The sequence below is a fragment of the Typopeltis vanoorti genome, chromosome 8 (assembly GCF_054136105.1).
Source record: "Typopeltis vanoorti isolate ZY-2024b chromosome 8, IOZ_Tvanoo_1.0, whole genome shotgun sequence".
In the NCBI taxonomy this organism is placed as follows: Eukaryota; Metazoa; Arthropoda; class Arachnida; order Uropygi; family Thelyphonidae; genus Typopeltis; species Typopeltis vanoorti.
This window is the reverse complement of record NC_143556.1, coordinates 72,292,300-72,313,493: the sequence shown is the minus strand read 5'-3', so window position 1 is coordinate 72,313,493 and position 21,194 is coordinate 72,292,300. Positions and strand designations below refer to the sequence as shown.

Sequence of the window (21,194 nt, the reverse complement as noted above, 5' to 3'; positions counted from 1 at the left end):
CTCTACCCATTTTAAAACCCTAACAGAATATCTAACCTTAAATAACACAGACATATCGGTAAGCTTTGACAGCTCCTCACTGTTTACCAATATTCCCTTAATTGATACCTTAACACTCTTAGAAAACGTTTTTCCTTCTGACATCTCAGATCTCTTTTCCTTTGCCATCAATTCTGGTTATTTTTCTTAATCAGAAAGAAGAACAAAATCTACTAGCAGATAGAGGGAACCACCATGAGTTCCCCCCCCCCCCCCTCTCACTCCCTCTTGCCAATTTTTATATGGAAAATTTTGAAAAATGAGCCATATACTCAGCCCTTCTCAAACCTTCTGTCTGGCTAAGATATGTAGATGATGTGTTCTTTATTTGGCATCATGGCCCAAACACATTAGATTCTTTCTTCAGTTACCTTAACAGCCTAAATCCAAGAATCCAGTTTACAATGGAAAAGGAAAAGAACAATTTTTTACCTTTCCTAGATACATTAGTTATACTCCTTCCTAACGGTACACTTTCCTTCACTGTATATAGAAAACCTACATTCACAAACTCCCACCACCACCACCCCACTCAACAATATGGCATTATTAAAACTCTAACCAGGAAAGCCCACAATCTTTGTTCCATTGGAACCGCTCTTACAACTGAGCTTGACCACATACACAACACTTTTCTCTCCAATGGCTATAGCGATCACAGTGTTAAAAAAAAAAAAAAAAAAAAAAATCAGTTCTTCCCCAATTCCCCAGTCTTCTCTTCAGAAAGAGTTTAGAAATGCAATCACCATACCCTACAGCCATGGCACATTGAAAAAAATAGCCACGATTTTAAAAAAGTACAACCTACATACAGCATTTAAGCCCCACCTCAAACTTGCTACCCTTATCTGTTTTACAAAAGATCAGCCTTCCCCCCCCCCCCCTCAGTGCCTGGAGTTTATAAAGTACCCTGTTCCTGTAAGTTGCATACTTTGGACAGACAGACAGACAGATCAGCAACCATCCGCCTAGAGGAACACAAGTCATACATCTGCAACCACAACTGTGGTCAGTCAGGCCTGTCTGACAATGTCTTGGATACAACCCATAGGATCTCATGGGAAAAAACCACCATGCTCCACCACAGCAAATTCAAAAAAGAGACACTATTTTTAGAATCAGCAGCAGCTCTCAGAAATCAACCAAATCTTAATAAATATGGTTGCATTAAGCTTCCCAAGGTTTGGGAAACATTTATCATCAGAGATCCCACTTTACATTCCAAGCCATTTATAACTGTCCTTAGATAGGACATTAGAGTCACCCATGTAGTTAGGCTTAGTATTGTGTGGTATTTGTGTATATGTTACGTTAGTTTTGTAATCCCTGAAGATGTCTCAGTGACTGAGATGAAATATAGGAAGTATTAAATTCTGTTTTAATCCTTTCTGAGTGCTGTATACAATCCATTAAGCCTCCAACATGATTTTTTATTGTTTTTACATTTCCTTTTGTTGCATCACTGTATCCAGTGTAGCAATGTCACCTTCCAATTGGTCCATATGAGACATTACATCCTTTATTTCCCATGACCATTCACTTTCTATAATCATGTACAGCTTTATCATTGGTTTCTGTGCCCTTATGTGTATATACTTTAATCATTGTAGGTAGTTATGGCAGTATCCAACATGAGCTCATGCCCTTTTCAAACTTCTTTCTTTCCCATGACTGCCACTTTAATACACTATCTTGTACAACCATATACCCAATGCCAATTTATCACTAATTATGGATTTGTTACTTATATAAAACTTTATTTAACATAGAACTTTTTTCCTAATGTCCACAGTGCCTTTGGTATTACTTTCAAATCGAACAATTAGAAAGAAAAAAAAACTGGATGACTCAACAATAAAAATACATAAAATGGCCTAAAATTATTCTTATCCACACTTCTGTAGGCAAAAGGATTCCCTCTCCCATTAATACTTTGTCTCTTAAATTTGTATAGTTAGGACCTTAATGTATGTTAGATCTTGCCACCCTATATCATACATTTTTATTGTTGATTCTTCTTTCCACTTGTTTAATTTGAAAGTCTTACTGAAGATGCTCTTGACACTAGGGCAAAAATTCTGTCTTGAATAGTTATTACCTAAGTAATAAATCCATAGTTATTTATTTTTCCCATTTGTTATGTAATTACTCTATATTTGTATATAGTGCTTTGTCAGTAGTTATGTTTCATCTAGATGAGGGTGATTATACTTCAATGTTATTGTATTGCATAAGTAGTCTCTGACACTTGTTTGCTCAACCTGACTGTATTAAACACATTGCCCTCTCTTTTAGGAGTCATTTCACATATTGGAGTCGGCAGCCATTCACTTTGCACAGTTGTGCAGAAGCAATTTTTGCTGTTGAAAATTACAAGGTTGAAATCATCTTTTGAAAAGCCAGACAGGTTTTAGAAGACAAAAAAGGAAAAATGCAGGAAAAATATTTTTTTTTTTTCAGATGCAATTTTACACCAGCTGTTGATAGCATAAATTCATTTTAAATATACATATGAGTAGGTGTTCCAAATATATATTTGGAAACAAATGTGAGAAGAGTATTCTGCAGTAGGAAAGATTTGGAATTTATACAGTTGAGAAATAATGTTATGAGAAGAAGTGGATATTTAGTTTTTGAAGGCAGCAAGGGCCTTTGACGTGATGTGTTTATGCCGGAAAAGTCTTATTTTGTATAGAGATTTAAAATCAATGGTAAGAATAGGTTAAAGTTGACAAGGTTGTCCTCATTCCCTCTGAGATATTGTATACAGATTAGTGTGTTAGACATTGTTTGTTGAGTATCTTGGGATATTTGAATATTGTAAGGTTAGTTGAATGAAAAAGAGGAATGGATTGTGCTCTTGTCATTGAAACTGTGAAGAGTATTTATGGTTTGTAAGAGGACATCCTCCATGAATAGGAGGAAGATCATGGGTGAAAGTACAGAGCTGTGAAGCATTCCAGCCATCGTGGTGAAATCTGAAGAAAGAAGCCAGTCACTAAGATATGATGAGTGACCAGGCAGGAAATTGGGAATCCAATTGCAAATAGTGGGTGGTAGACTATATGTTGTTAGTTTGTTAACCCTCAATCAAATGTTCTGGAAATATCTGGATTGACCTTGAGTATAGAATGATGAAATGCAAGAAAATGAGATTGAATGGTGAGGCTGATGTTCCATGGGGTAAGAGTCATCATAGCAAGAATGAAACAATGGAAAATGAAGAGAATAAGAAGATGGTAAGGAGAAAGACTGCACTTATTTTGGAGAAATGCCTGGCAAATTGTATAAGAGAAACAAGGAGATAAAACAGAGAATGAAAGAGTTAAAAGGAGTTTTCATGGTTTGTGGACAAAGATAAGGACAAAGTTAACAGATTTGAGATTTATAATAGCTGGGTTGTTAAAAAGTGTGTCTTTGTTCCAGGAAAGATTAGAAGTAAATTTCATTCTCAAAAGAGAGATCTGATCTTGGCTACTGCACATGTATAATCAGAGGGAAGGGAAGTGTAAGATCCTCTACATGAGAAAGAATTCAGAAGTCAATATATTTACAACATTGAGCATAACTAGTTTATACTCACCCCATTGAAAAATTGCATAGAGATCTTTAAGACGAGTGGTTTTGTAGAAGTTCTTGAAGTTTAGATTGTTTGGTCATTGTGAGGTTTGTTGATGAATATAGAGGAATGGCATGTACTCTCATCAGCAAAATTATAGATAGAACTTGAAGACATGGTTAGGATCATTGGTCAGTAAGAGAAGGTTATTTATGTATAATTTGAAGACAATAAGTGATTGAACAGAGCTTATGGTACTTCTGCATGGGTGGGGAAGTTCAATGAGAGGAATCCACATCCATGATGTGCACTAATCAACCAGAAAGAAAATGGGCTGTCCAATTATAGAAAGAAGGTAGATCAAAGGATTGCAATTGCTGAGCCAGCATTTGATGCTAGATCAAATGCTCTGAAAATGTCAAGATAGAAAGGCATGTTTCCAGAGCATTTGGTTGATTTTGGCAACAAGGCCTGCTCAACCAGGTGTGTGTGTGTGTGTGTGTGTGTGTGTGTGTGTGTGTGTGTGTAGTTAGAAGCTCTGTTCTATGTCTAGAGTGGCAAAATTCATACTGGAAATTATTTGGTGGGTCTGCAAGTAGTGAATAAGCTTACTGTTTTGAATTTCTCCATTTTGGAAAGGACTGAGGGATGAGAGCAGTGGACCAGTAGTTTGATAGAAGCTTTTTAATAAGCTAAATATGTTTCCATGTATTGGGATTGATGCCAGCTGAATATAAAGAATATAGATATGATATAAGGTGTGAATTAGTTCTGTAGTGCAACTTTAGAGTACAGAGGAAATACTGTAGGGAAGGAATTTTTGGTATCTAGTAGCTGGCCTGGTTTGTTGACTGGTAAGCATCTCTGCTTTGCAGCTAACAGTTGTAGGTTTCAATCTCACCCTGGATGTGGTGTTTGTGATTTAGTGGAGATGAATTTAATTACATGATGTGAGACAAATGTCCTGCTTATTGGACATCTAAACATATAAGCAGGATTTCCAGATTATGTAAAAAGTAAATAAAAATACAAAAAGTATATAAAATTAATAAAAATGGTAAAAATCCTTGTATCATTCATGGGACTGATGAAGCTTAGGGCAGGAGGTGATTTGTTGATGCAGGAGTTGGAGGAGAAAAATTAAACCAGAAAGGTGAGTTTTATCTTTAGGTATTGTTGTAGTAATGCCATGTAGATAATAAAAAGCAGAAGTTGCACATGATGACTTTAGTAAGGGTCAAATGTAAAAACTCTCCTCCAGCACGACTGCCATTTGTATAGAAGATTTTCTGCATTTGACCCTTGCAAAGTCAGATTTAAGTTTTTTGCTTTGCATTTGTTGCATGTTTTATTGTATGCTGAGAATGAGGCTGGAGTTCTTTTTTTTTGCAATACGCTTGCAGTATTTAGAAATTTTTTCTTATACTGCTACTAAATTATAGCTTAGATCAGTGGGTATGAATTTGAATAGACTGGTGAATGAAGAAGGCCTGTAATCCATAATTCAGCGATGATAACTTCCAACTCATTTGGTGTTTAGATAAGGACAGAAAGTGGAAGCAGTAATTTGACCATAAACAGGAAGAGGAGGCCAGAAATTATTCCACTTCACACTTGTGGTGTCAAAGGACATCGGATCTATGACTAAATCGGGGATGCTCTGTGAAAGAGTAAGCTCATAAGATTGTGATCTGATTTGCTGAAATGAGAGGAGAGGTAACTTTCACAATATTATTGTTATTATTAAGAGAGCCCTCCAGGGAGACCATACTATTTGCACCATGTCATACCTGTTCTTGAATTCATTCACACTACTTGCACACACACAACATCCAATGGCAATTCATTTCAGTCACTCACTACTCTGAGAGAAAAATCTAGCCTTTATCCCCTTCTTCACAGCATTCATTCTCAACTTCCATGGATGCCCTTGCTTCCTTTACCCCACTCCTCCATTAAATGAAAAATTCCACCTACTGAAATTCTGTATAACCCTTTCAGAAGTTTAAGTCTCAATCATATCACTTCTCTTTCTCCTGTTTGCTAGTGTGTGCAAACTTCAATTTCTGTCTTCATAATCTGTATTCCACAATTCTGATATAATTTTTGACACTCTCCACTGTATTATCAGAATCACCATGGAAACCAGTAGACAAGACCTGCGTGCAATAGTCCAAGTGAGGTCTTATCAAGGCCTGTAAAGAGGCAAAATGACTTATCTTTACATATCAAGGTTCATTTCAGCATTGCCTTATTCTCCGAGTTGAATTTACACAGTTTTTGCTATATGACCCTTGAACTTTGACTTCCTGTCCAGTAATACTCCAAGATCCATAGCCTCATCAGTTTCTTCAAGCATAATTGCACCAATATAATACGACATTGGATATCTGATCACATCAAAGTGTATTACTTTATAGTTATTAACATTGAAATTACATCTATTTTCACATGTCCACAATATCAGCCTATTCAAATCATTCTTCAAGTACTGCATATCAGCAGCACTCCTGATTACCTGCCCATCTTGGCATCATCAGTAAATATCTGTATGTCATATGTCAAACCCTTCCCAATATCATCATCATCAAATTCCTGCCATGTACCCTCAAGGGGTGTACAGGATATGATAGTACTACATGAAAAAAAATTTACATCATTACTAACTTCCTCCAAATCAGTCTGTTACTTGCCAAGACTAAAACATTATCAGATCTTATATCTCTATTGTCTAAGGCACTTTGTACAGTATCAATCCGCCTATATCTTGGTCTTCCTCTGGGTCCTTATCCTGCCAATCTTGCAGAGAACACTTGGTTTGCTAATCTTTCCTCTCCCATTTTCTGTTTAAGTGACCATACCACCTGAGATTAGCTCTGCTAATGCATTCCAGGATGCTGACAATGTCAAGTTCTTTCTTAATATCTTCATTTTTAATATGATATTGCCATTGATGCCATCTGTTCACGCCTCTAATCTTTCTCAGGACTCTCATATCTGCGGTCTCTAGTCTTTGGTCAAGTGTTTTACTTCTGATCCAGCTCTCAGATCCATAAGTTAAAATCGGTTTGAACACTGTCTTGTATACAACTAATTTAGTGTTCAGACTAATTTCTCTCTTATTCCATATGAATTTATTCAATTGACTCCCTACCATACCATCTTTGTTTGATTCCATTGTCTATTTCCATATTTAATTTACCATCTTCACTAAAAATCGTGCCTAAGTAGCTGAAATGTTTTACTTGTTCCACAGGTTCTCCATTCAAAACGCAGTTGACATTTTCAATGATTCTGCCTATTTTCGTTGTTTTTGTCTTTTTATTGCTGACCTTCATACCATATCTATTACAACAATTATTCAATTTAGTCAGGGAATCTTGCAGACTTGTAGCGGATTTATTTAGAAGTATAACATCGTCTGCATAAAGCAAAGAGCTGACATTAACATCTCCAATTTTGATATCATGTTTAATTTCACTTTCCTTCATAATATGATCCATATGGATAATAAATAACAGAGGGGATAATGTACATTTTTGTCTCACACCAGATTTAACATTAAACCATCTTCCTGTACTTCAATTCCAACTGCTGACTTATAACTCAAATAAAGACTAAGTATTGCTTGATATAGCGTTTTGAATAGCTTCTCTCTTGGCACCTTGTCATATGCCTTTTCCACATCGACAAAACTTAAGTATAGATCTTTGTTATATTCCCATGCTTTCTCAACTGTTTGTCGTAAAGTGAAGATCTGATCCTGACAGCCTCTGTTTGGCCTGAATCCAGCTTGTTCTTCACCAAGCTTTTCTTCCACAATTCTTCTCAACCATTTCTCAAGTATACTTGCATATATCTTACCAGGAACATTCTGTAATGAAATGCCTCTGTAATTCTCACATTCAGTTTTATTTCCCTTTTTATATATGGGTACTATGAGAGCTCTACTCCAATCATCTGGAATTCATCCCTCTGTCCAGGCTTTCTGAACTATGCAGTGCAGCCACTGTAAGACTTTTATACCACCATACTTCAGCATTTCTGGTCGAATATCATCTACTCCTGCTGCCTTTCCACATTTCAAGCCTTTGATGGCTTTTTCTACTTCAAGTATGGATATATGTTCCTGCCTGTATGCCTGTTGAGTGTTTTTTACCACTGTGCTATCACTGCTTATTTCATTTAGCAATTTTTCTAAGTAATTACTCCATACTTCAAGGATATCTTTTTCTCCCGTTTTCATGTCACCTTTATCATCTCTAACTCCTTTTACAGCACTCTTTCCTCCATTTCTAAGCTTCTTCAACAACCTCCAGAATATCTTGCCACCTTCTCAATATTTATTTTCTATGTTCTTGTCAAAGTCCTCCCATGACTTTAGTTTAGATAGTTTTACACAGTGTTTAGCTTTCTTACATTTGTCTCTGTATTCTCTAAGAGCACATGCTGACTTATTTGCCAGGAACTTTTATATGCTTTCTTCTTTTCCTTCACTGCCTCTTTAACTTCCTGTGTCCACCATCGAGTTCTAATTTTTCTCTCCTTGCAGACAACCTCACCACATCCCAATATCATTAATGTACAAATTGAATAACAATTGACCAAGGACTGATCCTTGAGGCACACCACTGGTTATCTTGAATCCTGCAGAATCCCCCCTTTCCCCCACACACATACCACTTTTTGATATCTGTCAGTCAGCCATCCTCTTATATCCATGCCAACAGTTTATAATCCAATCCCATATTCTCGAATTTATACAACAGCTGTATTCTGTCAAAACCCTTAGCAAAATCTTTCAAGTATCATGGTGTATCCGTTCCCCCTTGTCTAACGCAGTGGTAACATTATTATAGAATGTGAAAGTTGCTAAAACATGACCTTCCCTTAGTAAACCCATGCTGTTCATTGCAAAGCAGAGATTCTCTGTCAAACCATTTCTGAATGGAAGCCCTAACCAACCTATCCAAAATCTTCATCACCACTCTGAGATACTTATTGGTCAATAGTTGGATACATCAGTCTTTTCACTACCCCTGTGCAATGGGAATACCATACATTACCATACCCTTCCTGTGGAATTTTCCCTGTTCTGAGACTCAAATTATATAGTCTGATCAAGGGAATAGCCAGTTCAGCTGAACACTCTTTTAACATCCATTCTGGTATCCAATCAGTTTCTATTGCAGAATTCTTATTGAGTTTGTTCAACAGCTCTAGTACTTCCTCCTCATTCACATGAGTTTCCTCATATGATGAAGTTGTATGAGGAAACGACTGTTATCAACCTGGTATATTGCATATACCAGGTTGATAGCTTTTAGCAAACTGGCTGCTCATTAGTTGAACAATCACTTCTGCATCAGTTACCTGCATACCATCTGCATTCAGTAGAGTTATTCTTTCATCCTGACATCTTGGAATATCAGGATCGATGTCTTATATTATACTTTGAGCACTCTGACCAGATGTGGATAACTCAGGTATAGGAGAAGAACTAGTAACTAAATGAGGTTGAGTATTAATCCCCTCCAACAATATTAAAAATAGGCAGCTTATCTGTAATTGAAATTAACATAGCACGTCAGTGCAGACTGTGAGATGGTACAGATACACTATCTGTTGCCATTGCCTGTACAGTTAACTAAGGTTTCTCTATTTCAGTTAGTGTCTTTACTAGGCCGTGATACTTCTACCAGCCCTAAACTCTGTACAGATGGAAGTAATTTCTGTGTTGGGCTAGAGTACATACCTGAATGAAGAATGGAAACCCAAATTAGCGAATAGTTAAAAGTACACATAACTCTGATCTTCTTTCACTTGCAATTGACTGTACCTCCTCATAGATATCCTTATGCACCTTCAGTATGTGCAGTTTCTTACTTTTTGATGACTCTTTTTCTTTATGCCTTTATCATTAGAGTTGCTAAGAACTCTTCTTTGAGATCTTTCTCTTTTCTTCTGCTTAACTGTGGCATTTCTGTATCATGCTTTGGTATTAATCTGCATGAGAAGTAATGATCACACTCTTCTGGACTTGCAGACCATGCTCTGGATACTCGCCACAGAATAAGATGGAAGAAAGCCACAGTAATACACCGCAGCAAGTTCAATTATGAAAGACTATTCATGGAATCAGCCTCAGCCCTTAGGAACATGCCAAACCTCAGCAAATTTGGATGCATGAGACTGCCCCAAATTTGGGAAACATTTATCAGAAGAACTTCAGCCCAAAGGCCAAGAACTACCAATATAGCCTGCCAGTGGGCACCATCAGGACTTTAGGAAAACGGTAGCTTCCTAGCTTCGGTTCTCATTTGCTGTTATGTAGTACTTGCATGCACTTGTCTTTGTATTAAGTTCCCAAGAAGATGGCAACGTGATGTTTGCCGAAATATCGGAAATTATATATTAAAGTTTATTTAATTTATATTTCTAGTGTACGCTGTCAATTCCTTAATTATTAGTTATCATGATCACACTCCTCGTGCAGATTGTGAGTCAACATTGGTATGTTTTGGATATTAATCTGCACGAGATTAATATCCAAAACATACCAATGTTGACTCACAATCTCTGACTCCCCCCATTACATTTGCATTTTCAGCAGTAGTAAGCAGTACTAACAAGTTATAGACAACTGTTCCTTCGAAATATTTATTTCACCCTTCTACATGAATTCCATCATCACTTCTAGGTCTGTGTATTTTATATCCTTGAGGATCCCATTGGGATCACAATAATGTATGTAGGAATTTTTAATAAATAAGTTGTAAAAGAATTAAATGTACACCATCAACATGCAGTCCACTTCTTTTACAACTTATTTAGAGCCCTTGGACTTCTGTCTTCACACACGAAAGTCACATTTAGAAGAGTTTCGTAGACATTAATTGATCAAAAATAGTTACCATATCGATATGGTGATTGATCTGTTTCAAAGAGACTTGCTGAGTTTATAAATTAATAATAATTACTCTTTATGTTTAAAGCAGTGATAAGTTAAAAATACTGCAATATCCTCTCAATAATAGATTAACGCACCGTGTTTTCACTGGCAGTTGGTTCAGTCATCGTGCACATGCGAAAGCTTAACAGAACATGAGTTAGAACCTCTGAATCTAGTATTTTCATTTGACTGCTGAATTTTCATAACTGTTAAAGATGAACCTATAGAATTGTCACAAAAATTTTATGAATATTTTGCCTCCTTATCTTAAGGAAATCAATGAAAGGATGAGATCAGTTCAAAATTGCAGAACTAAACTCCACAAAATAGTAACTGCACACATAAAACTTTTGTTTCAGTGCTTTTAAACCTAAAACAAGAATAACAAATAATATCACTGGAATGACCTAACTCTTTATACCTTACAAAATCAGTATAAAGAAGCACAACAAAACAAATTAACGGAAGGGGCAATGCCTGAAGAACCATTCCAGAGCTTCACTCATATTATACAATCCATCCAAGCAGTGGCAAAAACTTTGGTCACTATGACTGCTTCATCTTCTCAAAAGAAATTAGTAGCACACACCACTGAAAAACTGATAAAGAAACACAGTAACATTGTGCATCTTCTGATTCCTGCTGCTTAATTTTCATGCTCAGTTAAAAGAACTAAACGATTAGGTATATATGGACTTTCGAAATGAAAAGGAAAACCATATCCAGACTATCTGGATATGGTTTTCCTTAAACCCATAAAACTAGAGAAAAATGTAACAGGCAGCTGATTTCTTATGCACAAGAGAAGGTGAGTCCAAAAAGACTAAGAATAAAAGCTAAAAATAGCAAGATACTTGAAAATGAAAACAAACTCCTAGTGTGGAAGAACTACCGAAAAACTATTAAATAATTCATCAGTGAACTTCTCTACAGATGCTTTGCTAGAAATGATAATCCAAAAAGAATTTCCATTATGTGTAAAAGTTTTACTGTGTTAGACTTTGAAACTGAACTAAAAATCCAGAAAATTAGAGGAATTTTCGTCCATGTTTAGAAGCACCTGGATTGGATGGTATGGCAGCAGAGGCTATTAAACATGGACGAAAAGAGCTTTGGAAATGACTGTTAAATATCTGTAAAATCAATCAATACACCAAGAATGTTCAAAATTCTCAGTTCTTATGTCAAATCCTTCAACATAATCAAAGCATAGCAAAACGATACCAAATTTCATAACTATCTGACATTTACCATTTGGCACAAAACAGAGCAACTTGGCTGACTTTCATCTAGTGGACTTTATCTCTATGAGTTTTTGTTATATGAATATTTCTGTATATATTTCCATATTCATACATGAATAAATGTTGGTGATCTTAAGGAAGTAGTAGTATAGTTATGATCAGTAGAGAGGTGAATTCCTTGCTCATCAGGGGCATAGCCAACATAACATAACTGATGTGTTTCAGATGCTGTTACTCACCTTCCAGCAGCCAAATGGTGTGTGTGGAGGGGGGGTCCTCAGTCTTCTACTTCAGTTGTAATAGGAGCTAAGCTATATGGTTGGCATGATGATTCTCTTTTGATAACATAGGTTTAGGCTTATTGTAACTTGTATCCTTGTCATTTTAAATTTTCTGCCCAAGGATTTACTCTTTCTTCTTCCATTCTGCTTGTGTGACCATGCCACCTGATATTATGTATAGAAAGGCTTAGGTATCACTGATGATTTGTAATAATGTTTAATGGTATAAACCATTGCTTCCCAAACTTATGGATTTACGGCTCCCTTGGAAAAATTAAAATATTTTTAAAATAAAAAAAAAATCATAATACAGACATTTATTATTACAATATTTATTGTATTTATATTCAATACAAAACATACAGCGAATATTGCCAAAATCAAATGCAAATGTTACATTTTTATCATCTTACATACACATTTGACATGGCACACTTAGTCTTAAAACAGTTTAAATTTGTTTTCATTATTTCACGACTCCCCCTCAACAAACTAACGGCCCCAAAGGGGGCTGCGGCCCACAGTTTGGGAAGCACTGGTATAAGCAACACCAAGAGAGGGAAAAATATATATACAGTATTTATTAAACTCTAATATTTCTTGGTAACTAACTATCATCATCATAGCACAATTGTGATAGGCACACAGCACTGAACTATAATTGAAGAAAACAATTTGAATTGTAACTGACAACAGAACTGATATCCTTACATGGTGCCCTCTATGGGTCACAAAAAATCACAGTCAATTTTGAGAAGTCAGACTTCTAAAAATGACAGTCTCCCAGATCTTTAGTAAATTAATGCAACTATATTTGTTGCGGTTGGCTTGGTTGGTGAAGTGGTTAGCATATCCAGTCAAGAGGCTACGGGTTCAAATCCTACCTAGGCATGGATGTTTGTGATTGTCTTTCACCTTCATTCATTCATTCACACAAGCAAATAAACACTCTCCCAAGATGGACTGGGTTATCATGGCAGAAGTAGAACCCCCCCACACACACACACGCGCACACACACACACACACACACAATAGAGGTGGCCTTCACCTTGTAGTTGGTAGAAAACAGGCTTAACATCATATTTGTTGATGCTAGGAGAGTGCCCCCATAGCTGATGCTGATTCTAAAAATAGTCGCTTAGACCTATAACAATTTTATACACTCTGGTGTGTTCAAGAGGATGTAGTTGATCTTTAGGAGAATTTATGAAGATAGCTAACTGAATGAAAGTGGCAGCATGGAGATCATATTTGCAGAGAACTTTGGCTATTTTTTCTGATCTATCTTTAACATATAGGATGGGAATGGTTTTGCTGTGATATTGGGTGTTGAAAAGATAGAAGATACAGATAAATGCAATCTCCTATCCTTTATGCAGATTTAGCCAATGGCTAAATCTGCATAAGGATAGGAGATTGTATTTATCAGATGTAGATTGGATAAATCTGCATCTGATAAATGCAGATTTAGCCGTTGGCTAAAAATGTGTTGCAAAGATCCCTGAGCTCAGTGAATAAGTGATAAGTGTTTTGAGGATGCCATACTGTTGGGAAGGGTGGTGGTAGGGTTGTTTATGTAAATATCTGTTTGTATTGAGTGGGTTTTCTCAAAATGAAGAAGGATAATGAGCCATTATCCTTCTTCATTTTCATTGTCATATCTAAAAAAGGGATACAATTCTTTTTTTTCTTTTCTATGGTGAAGTTTATTTTAGAGTGTTGGCTGTTAAGATGTACCAAAAAAATGTATTCTAATGTGTCTAGATCATGGAGTTGAACAGCAAACACATCATCAACATAGCACAGTAAAACTATTGGTTTAAGTGTGGCTGTATTAATTGCTTGATTTTCAAAATGTTCCATATAGAAGTTCAAGGTGGGGAAAGAGGAGGAGGGGCAGGGGACCCGTAGCAGCCCCATCCAGCTGTTTGTATATTTTTTCTTTAGCTAACTTCTGGGTGTACAAAACTTTGATGTAAAAATATAATTTATTTAAAAAATTGTGAACATTTCATTCATTTAAAAAATTGTAAAAATTAAATTTCAATTATTTTTACATTTAGGCTTTTACCATCGACTTTCAAGTTCACTGGGGCCAACATCCTTTACGACCAGAATTTGTAGAAAGCACATACTTTCTATATAAAGTATGTAAATATTTTTTAAAATTAATCTTCTTGAAAAATTACGAAAAATAGATGTAGAAATTTATTTGATTTTTTGTTTTCTACTTGATCTGCGAGCCATAAAGTCAATTTTTTTTTCATTCTTTTGTGCCCTATTCTAAGGATTTTCTAATTTCTTATAATTTTTCCAAAATCAAAATTTGAATTAAAAAAAAAAAAAAACATTTTTAGTTGAAAATAGTAGATCCAAAACAAAGTATTATTTTGAATATTATGTTTTAATTTTTAATAAATTATGATGATAATTTGTCATTTAAACTGAATGTGATAACTTTCAATATCTTAAGCGTTTGTTCTTGTTTATTTATAGTCAATTTAACCTCAGCTACTGTAAGGTCTGATGACAAATTGTGAATTGGAAATATCCTTGACTAAGAACAATTGTTTTACAAGTCTAAATTCTGAGGATTTCTTAATTGAAAAAGAGGTTTTGTCAGTTAAAAATTTTCACTTAAAAATAAAGCCCAAAATTAAAGTAGTTTAGCTTAAATGATAATCAAAATTCTATACCACTTTGCCATGTAGCATCTTTCTTTCAATCATGTTTCAATCTTTCAATTTTTATATTGTAATTCTCTTCATTTTTTCCCATCCTACATAACTTATTTATAACTTATATAGCTGTCTGAAGCAAAAGTGTTGTCTGTATCCGTTGAAATGGATAAAATTGAGTATTGTGTGGTTATAAAATTCTTTGTAAAGAAGGTTTGACGCCAAAAGAAATTAATTCGAAGTTCATAAAAGTTTATTATTATTATTTCGGGCAACTCCAAGGAGTCGACAGACTCATCGAGGGAGGCCCTAACATCATGTCAAGAACAACTATTCGACATTCACACAGTATCTATCATACCTCGCCTTGAACTCATTCATGGTCATAGCACCCACAACAGACTCTGGAAGCTTATTCCACTCATTTACCACTCTCCAAGTAAAAAACCTAGCTGTAACACCCTTCTTAACCACATTCTTGCCCAGCTTCCATGTATGGCCCCCTAGTCCTCCCACTACCAGTCCTATTCTGAAAAAATATCTTCTGGATTAATCTTATAAAAACCCTTCAGTAATTTGAATGTCTCAATCATATCACCCCTTTTCCACCTATCAACCAATTTTTGCAACCCACAGATCTTCAACCTGTTCTCATAAGGTTCATTCCACAGACCTGCCACCATCTTGGTCACTCGTCTCTGTATTCTCTCCACCTTCTCCCCATCAAGAAGAAACCCTGGTGCCCATATCTGGGCACAGTAGTCCAGATGGGTTCTTATCAGGGCTCGATATAGAGGAACAATAACTTGTTTGTCTCTGCTTGTTAAAGTAGTTTTCATTAACCAAGTGATTTGATGAGCTGATTTAGCCACTTGCAATGTGCCCCCTAAACTTCAACTCCCTATCCACCAAGACTCCCAAATTCCTGGCCTCATCAATCTCCTGGAGTATGGTTCCACCAATGTGATATACTGCTCCAATCTTTTCACTCCAAAATGCATAACCTTACACTTTGCCACATTAAATTGACATCCATTTTCCCTAGCCCAGTCCTCCAAACTATCCAAATCATCCTGCAAAATTTTGACATCCTGCACTCACAATTGCTCTACCCAACTTTGCATCATCAGTAAACAAGTGAACACTTCCTCTCAGATCCTTTCCTATATCGTTAATGAACAAATTGAAAAGTAGTGGTCCAAGAACAGAACCCTGCGGCACACCACTAGTCACAGGCCGTCTTTTGGACTCCACTCCTGAATAAACTACTCTCTCTAGTATCTATCCATCTCACCAACCCTATATCCATCCCCATCTGCACCAGTTTACTGATTAGAGTTCCATGTGGAATCCTGTCAAAAGCGTTGGTAAGGTCCAGTAGAATCACTGTAAACCCATTACCCTTATCCAGTTCAGCCATCACTGTGTTATAAAAGGTGAGCAAATTACTGAGGCATGATCTACCCTTCACAAAAGCATGTTGTCCCCCATACAGTATCCCATTTTCATCTATCCAATCCTGTATTCTTCTCTTGACTAGTTTCTCCAAAACCTTGACAATGATTCCTGATATGCTAATCGGTAATTTACAACAGTAGTCTTGGAACCTCCTTTATGCAGTTGAACTATTTTCCCCACTTTACACCCCCTCGGGACTAACCCAGACCAGAGACTCAGAGTAAACAGAATGGTCAAGGGTACTGACAATTCTTTAGCCGCTTCACATACGACACGAGCTGGTATACCATCCAATCCCACAGATGTATTGACATTGAGGTTTTGCAATAGACTACTCACCTCCACCTCATTCACCACAATTCCCGTATAATCTATTGGTTCATTCATTTCTGCAATGTCACCACCTGGATGATATACTCTTGCAAAGTGCTCGCTCAGTAATTCACCTATACAACTGATTCGGTTACCTCCCTACCATCATCGGCATTCTTTAAAATCATTCTGCCATATACATTTTTTCTTTAACTTGCAGCGTATCGAAAAAACTGTTTAGGATTCTCTTTAGCCTGCATGGCCAATGTTCTTTCGTAATCCTTTTTTGCTTTTCTTACCACACTCGTTACCCTTCTGGCCTGGGCTTTATACTGTTCATGTGCCTGCCGGTCACCTTTCTCCTTAAATTCCCTCCATAGTTGTTTCTTTTTTAGCAGCTCAAGTTTAATGGTGTTATTCATTCATTTAACTCCTATTTGATTTATTATTCAGACTCCAGGTATACAGTCAGCCATTGCTTCATGCAAACACTTTTTAACTGCCTGCCATGCACTGTCAACTTCTAGCCCCTTGCAGTTGTACATGCCATGGCACTGTACCAATCAATCTCCTAAGCTTTTCATACTTACCAGCCCGATAATTCCACATGTACCCTGTCTTAATTGTAAATTCCACACCTTTAGCCACCTCGCAAGTCAAGACCCTATGATCACTCTCACCAGCGTGGCAACATGGTCATATTCGTTACAGCCAAATTCTCAGGTGCAATTACTAGGTCAAGCACTCTCTGACCCCTAGTATTTTCCATTACATGCTGTCGCAGATAGTTATTCCTTAATAACCGCATAAAATTGAATTCCTTCCTCCCATGTGATCTTTTCCTCCTTCCAATCAATGTTACCATAGTTCAAATCTCCCATAATAATTACCCTCCTTCCACTCATTTCTTCTATTTGCTTATGCATACTATCTCCACCATCTATTCCATCACCTGGTCTATAGCAGCACCCAACTGTATATTTTGTTCTGCTAGTTTCAATCTCACACCAAAATGGCCTCAAATGTGCTCTTTTCTCTATCCTGTAGTTCCACTTCTATTCTCCTTGGCTGTAGCTCATCTGCTATCAATCAATAACACACCTCCCCCCTCCATTTTATTCTTCCTGTCTCTCCTGAACACACCATACCCCTCACATTCAATCCCACTAGCTGTGTCATCTTCTGTCAGCCATGTTTCACTAATGCTAATAACATGTGGTCTGGAAGTGCCAACCAAGGCTAAAAATTCTTCCCTCTTGTTCCTAATACTTCTGGCATTTGTATACATGAATTGCAGAAGCCGATTTGTCCCATCCCTATTTTGATGTCTTATACTAACTATCCCAATCTGATTCGTGGTCTTTCCTACTCGCTCGGGCATATTACACACATTCACACACTCAACACTGTCTCCCTAAAATCTGCTTATCTACTTCCCCCCATTCCCCTTAATAACTCTAGTTTCCCTGGTTCTGTACATTCACTTCCACTACATTCGACAACACCTTTTCAAGTCTCCGTACTCCAAATCCATTCAAATGCAAACCATCCATTTTATATAAATCCTTTCACCCATCGAACTCATTCCACACATCCACAAATTCCACACCACTCATCAAACATAATTCATGCATAAAGTCATTAGCAATTATTGCCCTCCTTCTATACTCTTCACTGTCATACTGTGGCAACAGACTCACCATCCTAACTCTCTCACTCTTTTCTTTTGCTACCTCAAGCAATTCCTTCACATCCTCACTCATAGCCTTTTTGTTTCCTTTCAAATCATTTGTACCCGCTATCACTAAGAATTCATTCACCCGCTGTTTTTGCATTCTAATTGACTCGCTTACATTCTTTATGTTCTCACCGGGTTGGTACAATTTTGTTAAACTCACAACTAACACACCTCTTACTAAGGAATCCCCATACAACACATGCTCTTTCATTTTGTTTACACTCACTTTCATACCCTTATTTTTTCTATCATACTTTTGCCGATTATTAGTCGGCATGCTTGTTAAAGATTTTTGCCAATGCTCCAGCTGCTGATTTACTCTATGTATCGCTCCACGTAATAGTGCTATTTCACTCGTTGCGTCAGTGTCTTCATTTTTATTCTCCGATGATTCATTCAATTGTTCTGTATACTTAACTTCATTCTCTCTTTCAACGCCACTCTCACAGCTATCAGGTACTACCTTGCAAATATCATCATTCATACCTCGAATATCGCTATTATCTAGATTCTCACTTTCGACAATGATATCACTTACACGACCTGAAACACTCTTTAAATCCTCACATTCTTTACACTTTTTGCACACATTCACTCCACTATCATTGTTTAACCAGACTCCAACCGCTTTCCTCAATGCATACATTTTGCAAACAGTACACTGAATCAAGTATTTTAAGTTAAGATTTTCAGACAAATATGGCGACCTGATTGCCATCTTTGTATTCCTCTTTATGGGAGCCATGTGCACAGATAATCGTATCTATCAATTTACTATTAAAATACTCGAAAAACACACACAAAAATCACCCAGACACATTAAAATACTAAAAGTAAACAATACTATGTAAATACTATGCAATTCATCAATTTTTACTCAAAATATCTCTTATCTGGTCAGGAGCTATCCTCAGATACTACATACTGTTATGTCCCTATTCTATCTTACGATTTTGTGTTTGTCTCACAAATTACCTTCGTCTATGTTCTTCTAACTTCTACTTTCAAGACATCACCAAAATTTCTACTAATATCTGAGTTATTGTTCCCCGTAGTATCCCTAGTATTTGTATTTTAACTGCATCTTTTGGGATATTTAGTTTAAGATATTTTATACATAAACAGAGAAAAGGAACTCAAATATCTGAAAATGTAACTATTGCAGTCGTGACACTATTTCTTGTTACTCAACATTAATTCCTTAAACTTCCCGTTTCTTAACATTAATTCCCCGCGTGATTAGGCTCGAATGTTTCTAAGCGGTGCATTGGATTAGCGATATCAGACAACTTTTTTATCATTAAACAAAAGGTTTATTATTTCTCTAAACATGGTACATATCAAAATACTCAACTAAATTACTTACACACTAAAATTAGCTTAATACAAGTAGTTGGGCTATGATTCGACAAAAGTTACTACGATCATGCTGCCACAAATTTCATACAAAACATGAATTCACTTAACATGGACAAATTAGATTACCACACAGTATTAGATTATTCAACTTCAAGTACACTAACAAAATCATTAACTACTCTAGCACATACTTATGACAATTCCGATTCTCTACACATCACACTAAGCATTCAAATTCCTCAGGCTACTTGATTACTCAATTCACACTAATCAAACTCAATATTAACAAAACCATTTACTTCATTAACACTATTATGTCATTAACTTTCCTTTTACAATATAGTAGGCACTCAAGATTCTTAGGACAATTAATTATTCACAAATTATCAACACTAGCTAGCTTACTTTTAACACTCTCTATCGAATTCTAAAGTCCTATTATAATTTCTCCCTAATCACTTTAACAGTTCCGTATTATGACAAGGGTACCTATCACAAACAACTTCTAGTTAACATAAGACAAAATTCACAATACCTTTCTTTAGCTTCACTTACGGGCCTTTACCTTCTACTGAATGAACTTGCTTGCATAACTTCTTGCAATTCAGGGCTATATAAACGTCTGCACGGTCGGCTGCACTATCCGAAACGAGGACATCGATATTTTCACAGCTTCCTATGACTTTATGGCATATTTCGCTTTCTACATAGGAATACGGGAATAGCTTTCCCGCTCACCTTCGATTCCTTGTTGTGGTATGAGGATATAAGCCATATCTCTCCACTCAGGAACACCGTGAAATCCACTAGAAAACCAAACTAAAACCACTGCGACTATCCAAATGTTTCTTCTCCTCTGGCAAAAAGGCAGAAAGGCCTAAAGCCTCCTTGACTATCTAAACGTCTTCTCCTAAACCCAAAAGAGCCTACTCCTTGAAAAAAAAGCCTCGGGGGGGGGGGGGGGGTACCAACCCTTTTATAGCTGCTTCCCTAACGGCGCCCTTTCTTACTTTCTCTTTCCCGCCTCCTACTTGTTTTCCGTCTGTCTACCAATTGGGTAGCATTTTGCCACCATACGTCATTTTGATCGGCAACTCGTAACGAAGTTTCTATCCGGGTATAGGCCCTAAGCGATATTCCGTTATTTCTCTTGTTAGCCTCTATCTTATCCCCCCTTTAAACCTTTTCTCAGAATTCTACTTAATGCTTAATCTGTAGCCTCTTACATAGCGTATTTCATGACTCATTCTTTTATACTTATGTACTTAACAGTTTCATTCTTAATCGCATTACTATATTAATTCTTAGTTAGCTACTTATTTAATACAAATTCCTCGTTTAGTCATAATACATCTTAATACATTCTTTTCTTTTGTTATCTTAACTAAACAATAGACCTTTACATTTCACTCAATTTATACTGGATGCAAGAATATTTTATTAATTAAATTATTCCTTTTATGCAGAGGTTTTTATTTATGTTATTTATTTTTTTATGTTACACCATGATAACTGAGAATGTTATATTCTCAGGATATCAGGTGTAACAATACCATATAGCTCTCTAGTGGCT

General features: G+C 36.4%; 1 protein-coding gene across 1 annotated transcript in view; it reads left to right on the top strand.

The window, feature by feature from the left end:
• Positions 1 to 21,194, top strand: part of LOC150104094 (ER degradation-enhancing alpha-mannosidase-like protein 3) — a 391,801-nt gene that overhangs the window by 213,106 nt on the left and 157,501 nt on the right. The window contains 1 exon segment of the mRNA XM_090396397.1: positions 14,140 to 14,223. Coding sequence (XP_090252523.1) covers positions 14,140 to 14,223 — 84 coding nt within the window.